This window comes from Varanus komodoensis, unplaced genomic scaffold (assembly GCF_004798865.1).
Source record: "Varanus komodoensis strain SLA01 unplaced genomic scaffold, ASM479886v1 scaffold10, whole genome shotgun sequence".
Classification (NCBI taxonomy): domain Eukaryota; kingdom Metazoa; phylum Chordata; class Lepidosauria; order Squamata; family Varanidae; genus Varanus; species Varanus komodoensis.
In genome coordinates, this window is record NW_025335269.1 from 7,557,609 (window position 1) to 7,574,810 (window position 17,202).

The 17,202-nt window shown below is 44.9% G+C and overlaps 1 protein-coding gene across 3 annotated transcripts in view; it reads right to left on the minus strand.

Moving 5' to 3' along the window:
• The window catches only part of ADCY1 (adenylate cyclase 1), a 280,351-nt gene that overhangs the window by 18,233 nt on the left and 244,916 nt on the right, over positions 1 to 17,202 (minus strand). Inside the window, exons 19-21 of one of the 3 annotated variants that reach the window (XR_006416963.1) lie at positions 10,305 to 10,429; positions 8,887 to 9,475; positions 1,273 to 1,336 (exon numbers count right to left, since the gene is read on the minus strand). Coding sequence is in view for 1 of the 3 variants with exons in the window: in XM_044453723.1 (XP_044309658.1) it covers positions 9,137 to 9,475; positions 10,305 to 10,429 (464 nt within the window). In the remaining 2 variants the exon portion in view is untranslated. Of the gene's footprint in view, positions 1 to 1,272; positions 1,337 to 5,429; positions 9,476 to 10,304; positions 10,430 to 17,202 lie in introns of those variants that run through there. The other 2 variants (XM_044453723.1, XR_006416966.1) reach the window with 2 other exon arrangements.

Here is a 17,202-nt window from a genome sequence, read left to right on the forward strand (position 1 = left end):
AAGAGGATCCTCTCTTTGTAGTGTTGGAATGAATGTGCCCAACTCTCCCTCCACCCAGATATAAGTTCATTTGACAGTTCAATTTATTTGTATTCATAATCTATTTATTTGCATTTATCTGTATTTTGATTACTTGTTTTGAAAAATGCTGTACATTTGTTGATGTATTGTTTTATTTTAATTCAGTTATAATTTGGATATATTGGGATGTAACCCTGTTCATGTTTGGACAGAAAGAAGTCCCATGACTATACTGGAAGAGGTACGACATTTTTCTGTTTAAACATGCATAGGATTGCACCCTTAATCTTTTTAATTTTATGGTATATGTTCAGCAGTACATATCCCTTAATTGTTTACAATGAAATGGTAACAATCTATGGCTGGATAACAATAAACAATAACAAAGTACTGTTATATACGCTTATTCAGATGTAAAACCCATTGTGTTCAACAGGGCTTGCCCTCCAGGAAATGTGTGTAAAACTGCAGCCTAAGTAATGTGTAACATAGGTGCTTAATATGTGAGTGATATATGATACACAAGTTAAGCTTATATCTGGTCACACACAAATTGGGAGATGTTTGTATACCAACTCCTTCACTACATGCAGAGGATCCTGGAGTGGCTGAGTGTGTGACCCGGCCCCTGAGACCACTGAAATGGCACAGAGTATAAACCAGTTTGTTAGAACATTGTTCCCTAATTTTTTTCTCCCCTCATCACTAATATGAAGGCTGAAATGGTACCGAAATCTGCTTTCAATGCATATTCCTAATATTTATACCAATAATAGCTGCAGCAGATTTTGGCACTCAGTGGATCCCAAACTTTATTCTTTTATATACTCAGCACTTAAATTATTTCAAAGAATGCTTTTCTGATGCAAATGTAGAAAGTATGCAAATAATTCATCTCAAAATCTGTCCAGAATCTCCATGATAACAAATAACAAAATAATTTAAAGGTTAAAAAGTTACCTTAGGAACATTTTGCAGTTAGACCATCAAAGACCTCTAATATCTCCTTTGCTCCAAGGGAGAGTGAAACACTTTTAATTATTACTATAACCTTATTAAGAGAAAATTGTGCAAACAGATCTGAAATATTGTGCTTGCTATTGACAGATTCTTAAAAACAGCTTGAAAGGGCTCCTTCAAGGTCAGTATTTTAAGACAGTGGTTTACACATGACCCCATATTAAACAAGGGCAGCTATTGTCCCATGATGAATTTGTTCGATCTCCCATAATCAAAGTGGGACTCACATACATGCACTGTAGGAGAGAACCAGGTCCACTGTGGAGCTATACCAAGATCATTCTTAGTGCTTGAACTGGAAAGAGACAATCAAAGAAAGTAATCATTCAAATTAGAGATGAGCCCAAATAAGTTTGGGTGGGAATACTTTTGGAAATGCTTCCGTAAACCCCCTTTCTTTCAGAATTGCTTTGTGATGCTATCATGTTGGACCAATGAAGCCCTCATATTGCTCTCACTCTGAACTGGGGGTAGCCCCCCCGAAGCTACCCTTTTGTACTGAAACTGTTTGCTTCCCCAGATCTAGCAGGCAGCTAATTTAAATTCTATCGAAGTTGTGCTATTGGCTCAGTGGATCCAAGATTATGCCTGACAAAATAAATTAATATCTGATGTCAACTGCCTACAGCTCACTAGGCATCCTGTCCAGTTACCAGAAGCCATGTTGAAGACCTGTTTGTGCTACCAATAGGGGTATATTAATAAAATAGTGATAATCACAAAGGACTCCAGAAATAAGTAATCCTCCACTGGGAACTTCTGAAGAAGCCTTAATACAATGAGTGAGAGCAGAATGAGAACACTGTAGAAAAATACCCCTACGCTGGCACAGTTCAAGTCCTTTTTGTTTCACCAACTACTGGGACAAGCTTTCCAGTATCTTCTGGCATCTTAAGGGTTGGATCTATATTTAGAGTGCAATCCTGTGCATCTTTAGACAGGGAAAAAATCTAAACAGGAATAGGACTACACCCTTAGTTACAGTGAAGATTAGATCAATTAAAATCAGTGGGACTTGTTAGTGATTACCCATTGATTTCAATTGTTCCCATTGATTTCAATTGTTCTATTTTAAGTATAACTAAATTTAGATCCAAGCCTAGTGATTTTAACAGATTATTTTTTCTATCTCTCCTGTGAATCCAATAGTGCAGATTACACAAGTATTATTTTTTTAAAAAAGTCAATTAACAATGACAGTCATAGCCAAAACTTCTCCAGCAGATTCAGCTTTCTTACTTTTTTTTTTTTTTAGGATATTTGTTTGCTGTCCTTTGCAAGAGCCTCAGGACGGCTTACACAAATAAAATACAAATATCTAACATAACATAAATTAATGACCCACTCTGGCTGCAATTAAAATATGATGATAAAATTCAGTATTAAAACTTATTAAAATATTGATTAAATAAAAAGGTCTTAACCTGGTGCCGAAAAACATATACTGACAGCACCAGGTGGACCTCTCTGGGGAGCGCATCCCATAGATGGGGCGCCACCGCAGAGAAGGCCCTCCTTCGGGTACTCTGTCTCCTAACATCTTTCACAGAGGGTTCACGGAGGAGGGCTTCTGCTGCTGATCTCGGGGCGGGAGGGCAAATAGGGAAGAAGGCGTTCCTTTGGGTATCCAGGTCCCAAGCCGTTTAGGGCTTTATAGGTAATAACCAGCACCTTGAATTGAGTCCGGACTTCGATGGGAAACCAGTGGAGCTGATAGAAGACTGAGGATATATGAGAATAACGCCCAGTCCCCGACAGCATCCTGGCAGCTCTGTTTTGCACCATCTGAAGTATCCGGACTGTCTTCAAGGGCAGCCCCACGTAAAGTGCATTACAGAAATCCAACCGGGAAGTAACCAATGCGTGTGTTACTGTTGCTAGGCAATCTTTCTCTAGGTAGGGATGCAGCTGTTAGATTAGCTGAAGCTGAAGGAAAGCACTCCTTGCCACCACTGTCTCTTGGGCTTCCAAGGACAGCTCTGGCTCGAGGAGCACTCCCAAGCTGCGGACCCTGTCCTTTAGAGGGAGTGCAACCCTGTCCAGGGCAAGGCCCAAGTCACCTACCCAGGAGCTCAAATCACCCACCAACACAACCTCTGTCTTACGTGGATTGAGTTTCAGTTTATTGGCCCTCATCCAGCCCATTACCTCAGCCAGGCACCGGTTCAATAAAGCCACTGCCTCACCTGGTTTGAAAAAGAGAGGTAGAGCTGGGTGTCATCAGCATACTGATGACTCCGCAGCCCAAACCTCCTGATGACCTCTCCCAGCGGTTTCATGTAGATATTAAATCGCAAGGGGGACAAACTGGAACCCTGCGGTACACAATGGCAAAGTTGCCATTGTGTAGAGCCAAAGACCCCCCAGCACTACCTTCTGAAATCAGCTGTCAAGGCAGGAGCGGAACCACTGCCAAGCAGTGCCTCCTACTCCCTGTCCCGGCTGCCTATCCAGGAGGATACCATGGTCGATGGTATCGAAAGCCACTGAGAGGTCCAGGAGAATCAACAGGGACACACTCCCCCTGTCTCTCTCCCTGCACAGGTCATCATACAGGCCAACAAAGGCAGATTCAGTGCCATACCCAGGTCTGAAGCCAGACTGAAATGGGTCCAGATAATCAGTTTCTTCCAAGAGTGCTTGGAGTTGTCCTGCCACCACCCGTTCCAACACCTTGCCCAAAAATGGGATGTTGCCCACCGGTCTATAATTGGTGGCCATCTCTGGATTCGGAGATGCCTTCTTTAGGACAGGTCTGATTACCGCCTCCTTTAAAGGAGTGGGCACCTGGACATCCCTCAGAGAGGTATTAATAACCTCCAGGATCCAGGAACCATTCCCGTGGTTGGCTATGGTCAGCAGCCATGAAGGGCAAGGGTCGAGTAAGCAGGTGGTAGGACGTACTTGTCCAAGCACCTTGTCCACATCATCAGACCTCATTAACTGAAATTCATCCAATAATGCTGGACCAGACAGAGTTCTTTGCGCCTCCCCTAAGGGAACTGTATCAACTGTGGAGTCCAGCTCGTGACGAATCTGAGCGATTTTCTCCTTAAAGTGATGGGCAAAGTTGTCACAGCGGGCCAATGATGGTGGTACAGGATCTTTCTTAGGGCCGGGGTATATCAGCCCATGTACCACTCGAAAAAGCTCCGTTGGACGGCACTGTGAGGAGGCAATGGAAGTGGAGAAGAATTTCTTCTTCGCCACCCTCACCGCCACAGTGTAGGCTCGATAATGAGCAAGTAGGAGTGTTCGGTCTGATTCGTCCCGTGATTTCCTCCACCTACACTCTAGACATCTCCCAACCCGCGTCATTGCCCGTAATTCAGATGTATAACGTGGGGATAGATGGGCTCTGCTTGTCAGGAGAGGATGCTTAGGGGCGATTGTGTCAATCGCTCTGTCCATTTCCCCATTCCACAGTTCATTCCACAGTTCGACCAGAGCATCAACAGGAGTGCCAGCTTTATCAACCAGAAAATCCCCGAGCCTTCAGGAACCCATCCAGCTCTGAGGGCAGACCATCACAACTGGGTCCGCAGCCTTACAGAGGGAAAGGCCAGCTCCGAGCTCAAACCTCACGAGGAAGTGATCTGACCATGACAAGGGAGTCAGACACAAATTCCTCACCCTCTTCCTGCCCCGTCGAGAAAACCAGGTCCAGCATGTGACCACATTCATGGGTTGGGCCTATGACATGTTAAGACAGCCCCATGGCCTTCATGGAGGCCATGAAGTCCTGAACTGCCCTGGTCAGAACAGTCACGGCATGGAGATTGAAGTCCCCCAAGGACCAACATCCTGGGGGTCTTCAACACCAGGTCTGAGACGATCTCCGTCAGCTCATTCAGGAGTCTGATAGGCAGAAAGGTGCACCAGCAGCATCCCCAATCTGTCATGATCGCCCAGCGCCACGTATAAGCACTCTACACCTGGTCTCGAGAGAACAGGAAGCCCCACGAGGGAAATAGAAGCTTGGTAAATTAAAGTAACCCCCCTCCCCTCCCGACATGGCTGGTGCTGAACTAGATACCCAGGTGGGCACAGTTGAGAGAGGGCTACATATCCCCCCTCTCCCACCCAGGTCTCTGTAATGCAAGCCAGGTCGGCCCCCTCATCCACAATTAAGTCGTGGATGAGGGATGTTTTATTATGGACCGACCTGGCATTGAGCAGCAGCACTGTCAGGCCCGAGGGGCGGTTGATAGGCTTACCCGGAACCTTCCAGTTCAGGGAATAACCAGAAGGAGGAACAGGTATCAACCATCTGTCCCTCCTTCTTCTATGCTGACTTGTTAATACTTCATTCTTTTCTTTTATCAAAGATTTCTATATTTTATCAAATATATTTTATATATCCTGCTCTTGAGATATGCAGCACCACAGCAGCACATATATATTTATTGTAAGAAAAAGGAAGTAGTAGTGAGCATATGATTGTATTTTATAACCACTCATATAGGTGATGCTGATCATGATTGAAAACACCCAACCAAAGTCTCAACCAAAGTGTGCTATTGTAAATCTTTTGAATTTCTTTAAATGTAACCCTCAGCTTTGCAAACCTGAGGGATACACTATGTGTTTGGCAGTCGCTGCAAAGTTAAATGTGGTGATTTGTCTATCAGCAGGCAAAATGAGGCAGTAGATGCTAAGGGGCATGCAAGAGCATTTAAGTGTTGGAGGACAAAGCTGTGTGCATTCCATTAATCTGGCTGTGTACCCCCTAAGCTAGCCTGCTGCCGTCAAGTGTGGTGGAAGATACTGTTTCTCCACCAGTACTGGGGAAAGGTGCCATTTTGCCCTTTGCTTCTTCAGGCAGCAAACGGTCATCAACTAACCAAGGTACCTATTGCTCACCCCTTTTCCACACCTGACATGGTGGACATGCATCTGGAACTCCGTCTGGGTAGTGAAGATAACATATTGGGAGATAAAGGTTTAAGCATGTACCCCCCTGTCGTGCCTTATGGAGCGACAGAGACGTTGACACGCAAGAAAGGGCCAGAAGCTCACCGCAAGAGCTAGGCATTGGAGCAGGAGGATTTATACTTGGTGCCCACTGCCCAAACAACCCCCCCCCCCCGCAACCTGACTCTGCCTCACGAGTAGCCTCCCCACATCCTGGCTCTGGGTTGCTTGAGCAGGGTGCAGCTTCCCTTCCTCTAGACTCTGAGGTGTTTAAACAAGTTGATCCCCCGCCTCCTGACTTGGAAGTGGCTGGGCGGAGTCCTGGAGAACAGGAAGACATAACAGGAGATTTAGAATCCGCCCGTCTTAGGAGGAGATTACAGCATTCAGACCAATTGCAGAGACAGGGGAGAAGTTTGCCCCACCCACGGGCAGAAAGGCGAGACAGAAGATTGCAAAGCAACTGAACTTCCCTGTAAGATTCAGAAAGGAGGGGGCAACTGAGCTGCGAGGAGCTCATTGCCAGAGCTTATCTGTTGCATCGTAAATCTTGTGGCGAATAGCAATAAAAAGTTTTTAGTTTTATTGCCGGCTGCTGTGTGAGTTAATTGGAGACGTGAATTACGGCCTCATGACACCCCCTGGCCTGCCGACTGCTTCTCACCTGAAAATTGGACTATTGCAACACACTCTATGTGGGCCTGCCCTTGAAACTGGTTCAGAATAGAACAGTCCATCTCTTAACAAGAACACCGAGGCATGAGCATATTACTCCAGTGTTATACAACCTTCACTGGCTGCCAGTTGAATTTTGAGTATGCTTTAAAGTACCTACAATAACTTACAATGCCTTTAAACAGTTTAGAGCACAGTTATCTAAAGGAATGTCTCCTCCCATATGCACCTGCCTGGACCCTAAGGTCATTAGCGAGGACCTTATGCTGTGAAGAACAGAAAGAGGGAGACTACCCACAGAAGGGCCTTTTCAGCCATGGTGCCCTGGTTATGGAACCAGTTCCCAGATGCTGATGCTATACACCTTTCAGTGCCAGGCCAAACCTATTTTATTTTCATAGTACTTTAATTGTTAAATGTTTATATTTTAGCTCATTTATTTTACATGACGCTGGGGTATTTGTTTAATCTGTTTTGATCCATTAATTTTATATTTTTTTCTATTAGATCATACTTTTGCTTTTACATTTTTCTTACTATTGGTTTTATCTTGTAATTGTTTAAATGTGTATGATGGTGTTAGTTATGTTTTTAAATTTTAATATACTGTAAACTGTCTTGAGAGACACTGACTAAATAGAAACAGTATAGAAATTTTTTAAATAAATAAATAAATAAAATCCCTTTGCAGTAGTGCAATAGGAACCAGGCTTCCCAGTTCTTGAGCCTCCTGCTGGAATACAATCTACCCTAGTTAATGTTCTGAAGTACAAGCACTGCAGAAGGCAAACCATTGTTCTGAAATAACAGTGAGCCACGAAGGGGAAAAATGTGTGCTATACTAATTTGCATTCATATAAAAAGCAGTGGAGACAATGGCCTTCAAATAAAACTCACCAATTACATAGTGGGGAAAGCATGCTCACAATCACACACAGTAAACCTAACTCTGACTTTCATTTTCGGTTGCTTTATGAAGTACTAGCACATGGGCAATATTCCACAGTACCCATAATTTCTGCTTGAGATACCAGATTTACCATGGGCTGGCATTTTATTAATCTATCCTACCAAAATCTGAGATTAAAATTCTGAACCAAAATAAATAAAGAAATAAACTTGGTTCACAAATCAGCTGTTTGGCCTATTGAAAAGGTACAACGTCAATAGGCCAGTGACAGTCTTCAAATGGAAGGTGAGAGCAAACCTGCTTCCTGGAAATGAAAAAACTGACATCAAACAATATGGGTTGCACCCAAAAGTTCATTTCATGAATAGAATGAGCTTTTGTTTACAGAACAAGTCTTTGTGGGCTGAGTCTTCTATTCATGGTACTGAACCCACCCTTTCCTCTGTGTGTGTGTGTGGTGGGGCGGTGGCAAATGTACTAGAATGCAACTGTTTCTAATCAACTTCAGTAAAAATGGTCAACTGTTTGGCCTATCAAAAAGGTATAACATTTACACCTTAATACTCTTTTGGCTTGCACACACTGGCTATGTTAGCAGCATATATCAGAGACAAGTTACCCCAGATAAGTTTTCTGGAAACACTGCTCAGACAAATCACCCCTTTTAGTGTAGGAGCCACTTCTCCGTGGCTCTGTGTAGCAGTTGGGATGCAAATCTTACCTAGCTAGAATTGTGTGTGATGGGACTTCACTTACAATTTTGATTTATTAGATTACGAGTTATCTCCAGTAAACCTACCTGTACTCTGATCTCTGATTTATCACTATATTGTTAGAAAACAACAAATATATGAAAATATTGTCAATTTGTAAACCTACATCTGTTTACTGGAGAACTTGCTATATCCCACATTAGGCAAGTATTAACAATTTCCTGCTGTTTGTTTTTCCCCAATGGGAAGGACTCCATAATGCTTACCATAAACTCAAATCTCATTTACCCTGTACCCTTCATCCAAACAGCAGCATCAGACATTTAGATGCAGGCATGCTGGATATGATAGTAAGAGCATTCCCACTCTTTCCCACTGCAGGATGTAAATAAATAACATTTTTGTACATATAAACTTCCATGAGATATATATCTCCAATGTATGCCAAAAGTTAGAGAATGCCAACATTTTTAAATGAATATTGACAATATCCCCAATGCAACACATGTCAAAATTCAAAGGTGAATGTTGACAATATCTGACACCCCCACAGCCCATATATATATTTATATATGTGTGTGTGTGTGCAATTATTCAATCTCATGAGCGTGCCTGTTTCTGTTACTCATTTACCATTTAAAATTGCTGATAAAATATTTCTTATTTTCAGAAAATCAGTAGTAGACTTTTCCTAACAGAATTGCTAGCCCTTATTTGATCCATTCCATAAGTTTGTAAATGCAGTTCCCAAGTTCTCTTTGGTTGGGTTGTAGACATCCTGGTTGATACCAAATCCGGTAGCATTAACCTTCCTGGTGAAAATTCAAGCGATCTCTGCTTTCCAAATTCATAGCACATGGTACAACCAACATTTTCATTGCTCTCATGCCTCCTTTATGGCTGGCACAGAAGGAAGATAATGGAGCGTCTGATTAGTATGTGCTGATGATACTTGAAGTGTTCCAGCTCCAGCATTTGCTGAAAGGCTGGGGGATGAGGATAAAGATAAACAACTTGTGCCCAATTTGGTCTGAATGTTTGCTCGCCCGAAAGGGTACATTTTTCTCTCTAAGTTTAAAGATCGAGTTTGTGAATTATTTCCATTGGCCTTTCCTTCAAGAAAATAGGTCAGCATTTCACCTTTGCCTTTGACACTGACTTTACCCCGACACACAAACTCATAATTACACCTCTTCAATATTCGCTGGACTTCTTCTGTAACCTGTGAATAACACAAACCAGAATCACTGGTGATGTATCAGCAGCTTGAATCATATGGTAAATTGTTCTCTGACTCAGCCAGTTCCCAATATTCCATTAGACTTATGGGTAGAGACTGGGGAGGAGGCCTTTTCTGTGGCTTTGCCTGAACAACGGAAGTCCCTGCTAAGGAATATATGCAAAGTACCTCCATAGTTAGCTTTTAAACACCAGGTAAAACCTGTCTCAAGACTTTAAATTAGTTGAAAGGGTTTAAACCTCTTCTTCTCTGTATCTAATTTTATTTTTAATATCTACTGTGTGTATGCATGCTTTTCACCACTCCTACAACGGTCAATTTTTTTTGTTTGCAATGGCTGTTTTTACAGGCATTCCACTGACTGCCATAGATTTCACTTTTTAAGAGAAATGTTATATCCATAAAAAAAGAAATAAACAAAAGCGTAACAATAAATGAAATCCTGGATGGGCCTATGCAGTTGGAAGAGATGGAGTTATGTAAAGAAAGGCAGACTTGGCCATGTACGCCTTGGATCAGCAGATGAAAGGAAGCATGTTTAGTTGCTTCCCAAGTCCAGTCCTTCATTTTCTCCCACTTAAGTGAATGGCTGCCATTCATTCCAATGGTGAAAGGTAAAGTATAACATTTGGGAATACTGTTGTAGTTAGATGCAAAGCTACCCTCTACCAAGGTGACTGGCATGAGACTTTAAGGATATGTTTAGCATATTGAGGATGCTATTCAATACTTTTCCCAATACTATCGTAATGTAGAAGGGCACTGTTTTACCAGGACTAATGTAGTTATTGAAGATTATAAAGTCACTCACCTGAATTTTACCTTGTACTCCAGTACTATCCATTCTGCTAGCAACATTTACAGTGTTACCCCAGATGTCATACTGTGGTCTTCTGGCACCAATAACTCCTGCTACTACAGGGCCCACATTAATACCTGAAAAAATGACAGTATTCATGAATTTATTTAGCTTTGTTCCAGTATCTATTTCATGCACCTGAAACTAACTGTAGCTCAATGATCATCCCAACAGATGCTAAACAGCACTACAAATGACAGTTTTGAACCAGATTGTGTGTTTCTGAACATGCATGCACTGACTTATTTAGCCTTAATTCTAAAACTTCTTGTTCAACTTCGAGACATTGTTCACAAAACACAACAATTCATCATGGGCATTATGGATTTTAGACAATTGCATTAATGCATATCTGGAAAAACACGGGGAGCCCTTTCCAACAAAGCAAAGCAAAACAAAATGAAACACAATCCCAGCCTGAAGAAACTTTTTTTTTTTAAGGAATTGGAGTTTTGACATATAGTTAAACTTCTGTGCTTCATTGAAAGGGAGTGGGCTAACTCTTCCATCTTCTTGAGCTGCTGAATTCTCAGGAATAGATAAAAAAGTTGAGGGCATTGAGGCCTACCTCCCCCCCCCCGGCCCCAAGAAAGTCAGGTTGCTTACCTGTAACTGTCATTCTTCGAGTGGTCACACATAATGGGTACTGCGCCTGTGCAGTGCCTGTTGTCGGCCAGAATACCCAAGCTACAACAGTTTTTGGTGGGAACTCTGCACCCCTCCCCCCTGGTGCTATGTAGGGCGGAGCGCCCGCCATTTTCCTCAGTCTCTGGAGACCGGCAGATCGCCCCCTAGCAGAGCGTGTCATCTAGAAGAGGAGTTGATAGAAAGAGACTGCCATCCCGTTCCTCGACACCGAGTGGGGCCAGAGGGCGGGTTGTGTGATAGCACAGATGACCACTCGAAGAACGACAGTTACAGGTAAGCAACCTGACTTTCTTCTTCGTGGTCTCTGTACATCACACATAATGGGTGATTAGTAAGCTTCACTCACCGGAGGTGAGTCGGTGTCGTCAGTGAAGGATGGATGAAAGAACGGTCCGTCCGAAGGAGCAATCCTGTCTGGCTCGGACGTCCAACCTGTAGTGCCTGGTGAAGGTACAGGGAGTTGTTCATGTAGCAGCTTTACAAATGTCCAGCAATGGGACATCCTCATCGGGTGGAAGTTAAGGTATGGTGGGTCCACACGGAGGGCGGAGAGTTCACTTGCCCTTCTCGCTGAGGTTATGGCGACCAAGAAGGCCACTTTCCAAGATAGTAATCTTAAATCCGTCGTTGCAAGGGGTTCTAAAGGAGCTTTGGTGAGTGCATGGAGAACCACTGATAAGCTCCAAGTCAGTACCAACGGTCGGGTCGGAGGATGGAGATTTTGTAGCCCCTTGAGGAAGTGCCAAATGAGCGTGTGAGAAAACACAGATGAACCAGACAGAGGGCCACAAAAGTGGGATATAGCTGTGATGTAAACCTTAATGGAGGTAGATTTAGGTCCAGACTGGTGCAAGGAGAGCAAGAAAGAAAGGATGTTATCGATGAAAGCCAATTCAGGAACAAAATGGTTGGCTTCTGCAAAGGTGATAAAATGCTTCCACTTCGCCTCATACAATTGAAGAGTGGATGGTCGAACGGCGGACTGTAGTATAAACTCAATTTCTTGTTGAGATAATGCAGCTTCAGAGGAGACTTGAGTGAGGCCCTTCGGTATCGAGTGACACTCTGTCGTCGAGACCGAAGTATCTTGTCGGAGACTGCGCAGGTTAACAGAGGTGGTTAGTGCAGGAGCCACGCGGTAAGGTTGAGGGTGCTGAGGTCGGGATGAAGAATCGTCCCTCTCCCTTGTGTAATCAGATGAGGGACCCATGGCAGACGAAGAACGTGTGTCATGACAGTTTGAGAGCGGTCGAGAACCAGGGTTGATGGGGCCACCATGGTGTAATGAGGATGACCCGTGCTCAGTCCTAGGCAGCCTCCTCCAGGGTGCGGGTAATCAACGGGATCGGAGGAAAGGTGTACAGGAATGAATCCGACCAACTCACCATCAAGGCATCCCCTTGTGAGTTTGGACCAGATCCTGCCCTGGAGCAATAGGTCGCGCACTTCAAATTGGAAGCTGTCGCGAACAGGTCCAATGTTGGGGTGCCCCACCGAGTGAACAAGTCTTTGCAAACTTGGTTGTCCAATTCCCACTCATGGGTTGATGACATCTTCCTGCTCAGGGTGTTTGTCTCTTGGTTGTCTACTCCTGCCAGATGGATCGCCATGAGCGAAATTCCTCTGGGGATACACCAGTCCCAAATCTGTAGGGATAGTTGAGCCAACGGTACTGACTTTGTACCACCCTGTTTGTTCAGGTAAAAAACTGTAACTGTGTTGTTGGAGGCCACCTGTACCGACCGGTTCCGCAGAATGGGCTCGAAGGAGCGTAGTGCCTTGAAAACTGCCAGCAACTGGAGAAAGTTGATGTGATTGGACCTCTCGTGTGCTTGCCAGGTGCCCTGTGTCTGTAGGTTGGAACAATGCGCTCCCCAGCCCTTGAGAGACACATTGGTATGGGGCGAAATGGAGGGTTGTCGCTGGTGAAACGGAACGCTGATGACAAGATTGTTGGGGTTCATCCACCAAGTCAAAGTCTGGCAAACCGAGGCAGGGGGAAGGAGAAGTCGCCTCGGGGAATCGCGGAGGGGCTGGAACACAGCGTTGAACCACAGCTGAAGTGGTTGCATTCGTAGTCTGGCATTTGGAACAACTATGATTGTCAAAGCCATATGGCCCAGAAGCTTTTGGATAACCAGTGCTCGAACTTGTGCGCCTTCCTGAACCTGCCCGTCTATGGAACAGAGTCTTTCCATTCAGGTCCGTGGTAAGAATGCTCGCGCCCAGACCGAATTGATTTGTGCCCTGATGAACTCGATGACCTGCGAAGGAGTGAGACAGGATTTTTCAGTATTAATGAGAAGCCCCAAGTTCTCCAGGAGGATGCACGCAGTGTCAATGTCTGTAACAAGTCGGTCCCGGGAAGAAGAGACGATGAGCCAATCATCTAAATATGGATAAATTTGAACACCTTGTTGACGAAGGAGATAACATACCAGAGCCATGCACTTGGTAAATACCCTGGGGGCTGTAGCAAGTCCAAAGGGGAGGACATTATGTTCAAAAATAAACAGTAAAGCAGAGAAACCTCCTATAAAATGGGTGGATACCGATATGAAAATAGGCATCCCTCAGATCAATGGACGCGAACCAATCATCTCTCTCTAGCAGGGGGAGGATGTTTTGTAAGGTGGTCATACAGAATTTCTTAGCCGTAATAAAGGCATTGATGCCCCTTAGATCAAGTATGGGGCACAGGCCACCATCCCTCTTCAGTACCATAAAATATCTAGAGTAGAAACCGCGGAGTCCATCGGAATGGGAGATTTGGCGGATTGCTCCCTTATGGAGTAGCTGGGATACTTCTTCTCTAAGAATTTCCGATGGGGCGGTATATAATACTGGACCCGAAGGGGGTATAACATTGAACTCGATTCTATATCCAAATTCAATTATGGAAAGGACCCATTTGTCAGATGTGATGGTCTCCCAAAGAGGGAGTTGGCTTTGCAGCCGGCCCCCATAGGGAAGGGGGGAGGGTGTAGGAGAGAGAGGATCAGTTCGCGGGACCCATCAACGTTGCCTTTTATCGGGGGGTTGGCGGCAGTGGCCCTGTTGCTATTGGGTAGCTGGTTGCATGCGGTTTTGTTGTTGCCATTGGGGAAATTGTTGGTGTGGCTGGAAACGGTGGTAAGGTTGATATCTTGGATAGCGAGATTGATGCCACTTACGACGGGTTGAGCCTGGGATTTCCATCTTCCTAGCAGTAGCCCGAGTGTTATAAATATGCTCGAGCTTGTGGTCTGTCCGGTCGTGAAAGAGGCCCAATCCGTCAAAAGGCATCCCCTCAATCCGTCACTTGGTTTCCTCCGGAAAATTACAGGAGCATAGCCAGGCATGCCTTCGGAGAGCAACGGAGCCCACTAGAGTGTGGGAATCGCAGTCGACATGATGGCGGGCTGTAGTGAGCTGCTGAATCACGAGCTGCATAGCCTCTCTTATGAAAACCCAGGCCAGGTCACGTTGTTGCTCTGGGATGGACGAGGTGATCGAATCCAACCGCTGCATCAGAAAATACTGATACCTCGCCATCATTGCCTTGTAGTTGGAAATTCTCAAGCCCAGTCCCATAGCCGCATAAATTCGCCACACAATAAGGTCAATTTTTCTGCCTTCCTTGTCCCTAGGGGCCGAGTGTTCCCTGTTGTCTCGCCCCTGGGAAGACTTGACCACAATAGAGTTGGGCTTCGGATGTTTCAGGAGGAAGGGAATATCTTGCTCTTTGACTTTGTCGATTGAGGCTGGTCAGGAGAGATCCATGTATCCTACATAGCCTCCCGTAGGGTTGTAATTAACGGGATGGTAATGGTGGATGATTGTTCTTTATGGACAATATCATAGAAGTTGTCCTTGTTAATGTTGGGCTGGTGCTCGACTTCAACCTCCAAGGCTCTATTCAAGCGGCCCATAAGTTCACCGAAGGTAGTGTAGAATTCTTCAGGTGACCCAGGACCCTGGGTGGAGATGACTGCTGCAGGGGACGTAGAACACTTGTCCGAGTCCTCAGAGTCTGAGTCATATGGGTATGGTGGACTGGAGGATGATCGAGCTGGAGAAGGAGGATGGCGAGAAGTTGTCGGTGCCAAAGTAGAAGAAGCTTCAGCCCTTGTCGGTTGGGATCAATGTCTGTATTTTCTCGGTTGGTAGTAACTGTATGGGGGTGGGTGTCCCCAGTAGTGAGGTTGTGAGGCTTCCGGACCTTTGTAAGGCATCGAGACCCATGATCTGGTGGATTGACCAGATGAGTGGCAGTGCTGGTGGGATTCGACCACCGTGGTCCTCCGAGGCGCCTCCGAAGAGGATGGCATTGGAGTTGGAGAGCAGGCTGGTTGATGTCATGGCAACGATCGTGGAGGAGAGTCTCGAATCTCTCCATCCGACATCGCCCCATGAATGACAGGTTCGGGTGGATGCAACATCGTCAGGACCGCAGGCTCAATCCTTTGTGGGGATCTGGGTGGCGTAACCTGCATCAACGCCCTTGGTGTCGGTGCCGAGGGTGTTGGGATCGATGCTGCTGTCTGGACCAATGAGGCAGTCGAATTTGAATCTCTCCGTAATTCCGGAGCAAGCTTATGCTTCCAGCTAGCCTTGCCCGACTTATCTTTTTTGGCCTTCTTCGGGACTGACGGATCCCCATGGTCAGAATGCTTCTGCTTCTCCTTTTGTTTGAGCGAGGAGTGGGAGGAGCAAGAGGTCTCCTCAGAAGCAACTGCCCCGGACAGTGGGCGAGGGGAGGTCACCATAGAAGGGCCGGCCGACATAGGCTGGGCGGTGAGCTCATCGGAGGCTATTAAGGCCTGATCCCAAAGGATCTTTCTCAGCCTGTTCTCTCGGTTTTTCCTGGCCTGTTTAGTGAAGGCCTGGCAGTGCCCACATTTATCGGTGCGATGCCCCTCTCCCAAGCAGAGGAGGCAGAGCTGATGTGGGTCCGCTGGGGACATTTTGGCCCCGTACTTCGAACACTTTCGAAAAGCCGTGTGCTGAGCCATCGAGAAGATAAGAAGAGGGATAGTAAAGGTAAGAAAAAACGAGATATTAAACTTTTTTTTTTTTTTTAAAGGAAGGTGTAAAGAGGAAAGAGAATTAACTGGGATAGAAGGGAAGATAACTTGGATAGATTCAACTGGAAAATTTTTAAGAGAACAACAATTAAGTATGAGGAGACAGAGTAATGGCTCAAGGCAATGCGATTGGCGGTCGAAAGAAGACTGAAGAAAATGGCGGGCGCTCCGCCCTATATAGCACCGGGGGGGAGGGGTGCGGAGTTCCCACCAAAAACCGTTGTAGCTTGAGTATTCTGGCCAACAACAGGCACTGCGCAGGCGCAGTACCCATTATGTGTGATGCACAGAGACCACAAAGAAGAATCCAAGTGCCAAGGTGCGGGGGCGGGGGGAATAAATCAACTCACTTCCTTGCTTTGAATTGACAACTGTCAAGTATAAAAGCAAAACAAACCTATTGGGAACCTCTCTGGATCAATGTCAATGATTGGCAGCTGCTACACTTTGACAGCATATACCACCCTCCCCCCAAGAAATTGCCCAGGTAAGGCTTCCCATTTTTGCACCTGCAGAAATGCAATGGCACCTCTGAAATGGCATGTCCAGGGTTTATAAAATGTTTTAAGGAAACTGTGCATATTTGGGATGCCACAAGCAAGCAACCAATTGTAGTAAGCCACTTACAGCCCCTCCAATGTGCTGCTTGGGCAACTTGGAGCAGCTGTCAAAACAGAAATTGCAAAAAAAAAAAAAAAAATCTCAGGATGAGGGGAGGAAGGAAACAGGAAAGACCACAACAAGCCAAAATAGCTCCTCATCATAAGTGTGGAGAGAGGCTTGAGCTACAAAGTCCCTGGTATGGCAGCTAGAGCAGTGGTTTTCAACCTTTTTACAGTTGGGGACTGGCAAAAATAGGAAAATTATTTCAGGGACCGCTGAGGCAGAACTAAAAAACATTATATACATAATACGGTATTTTGTGTATATGTTTTTAAATATAGTGCCAAAAATGAGAATGTTCTAAAATAACCAGAAACTGAGCAGTAAATATACTAATAAAAGAATCAAATATTGAAATTAAATGTAATTGAATACAACTGAATTTTTTAGAAAGCATTATGTAATTCAAATAAGGCAACCGTGAAATCTGCTGTTGCTTCTTTTTAAGAATACTTGATTAAAAATTCACAATT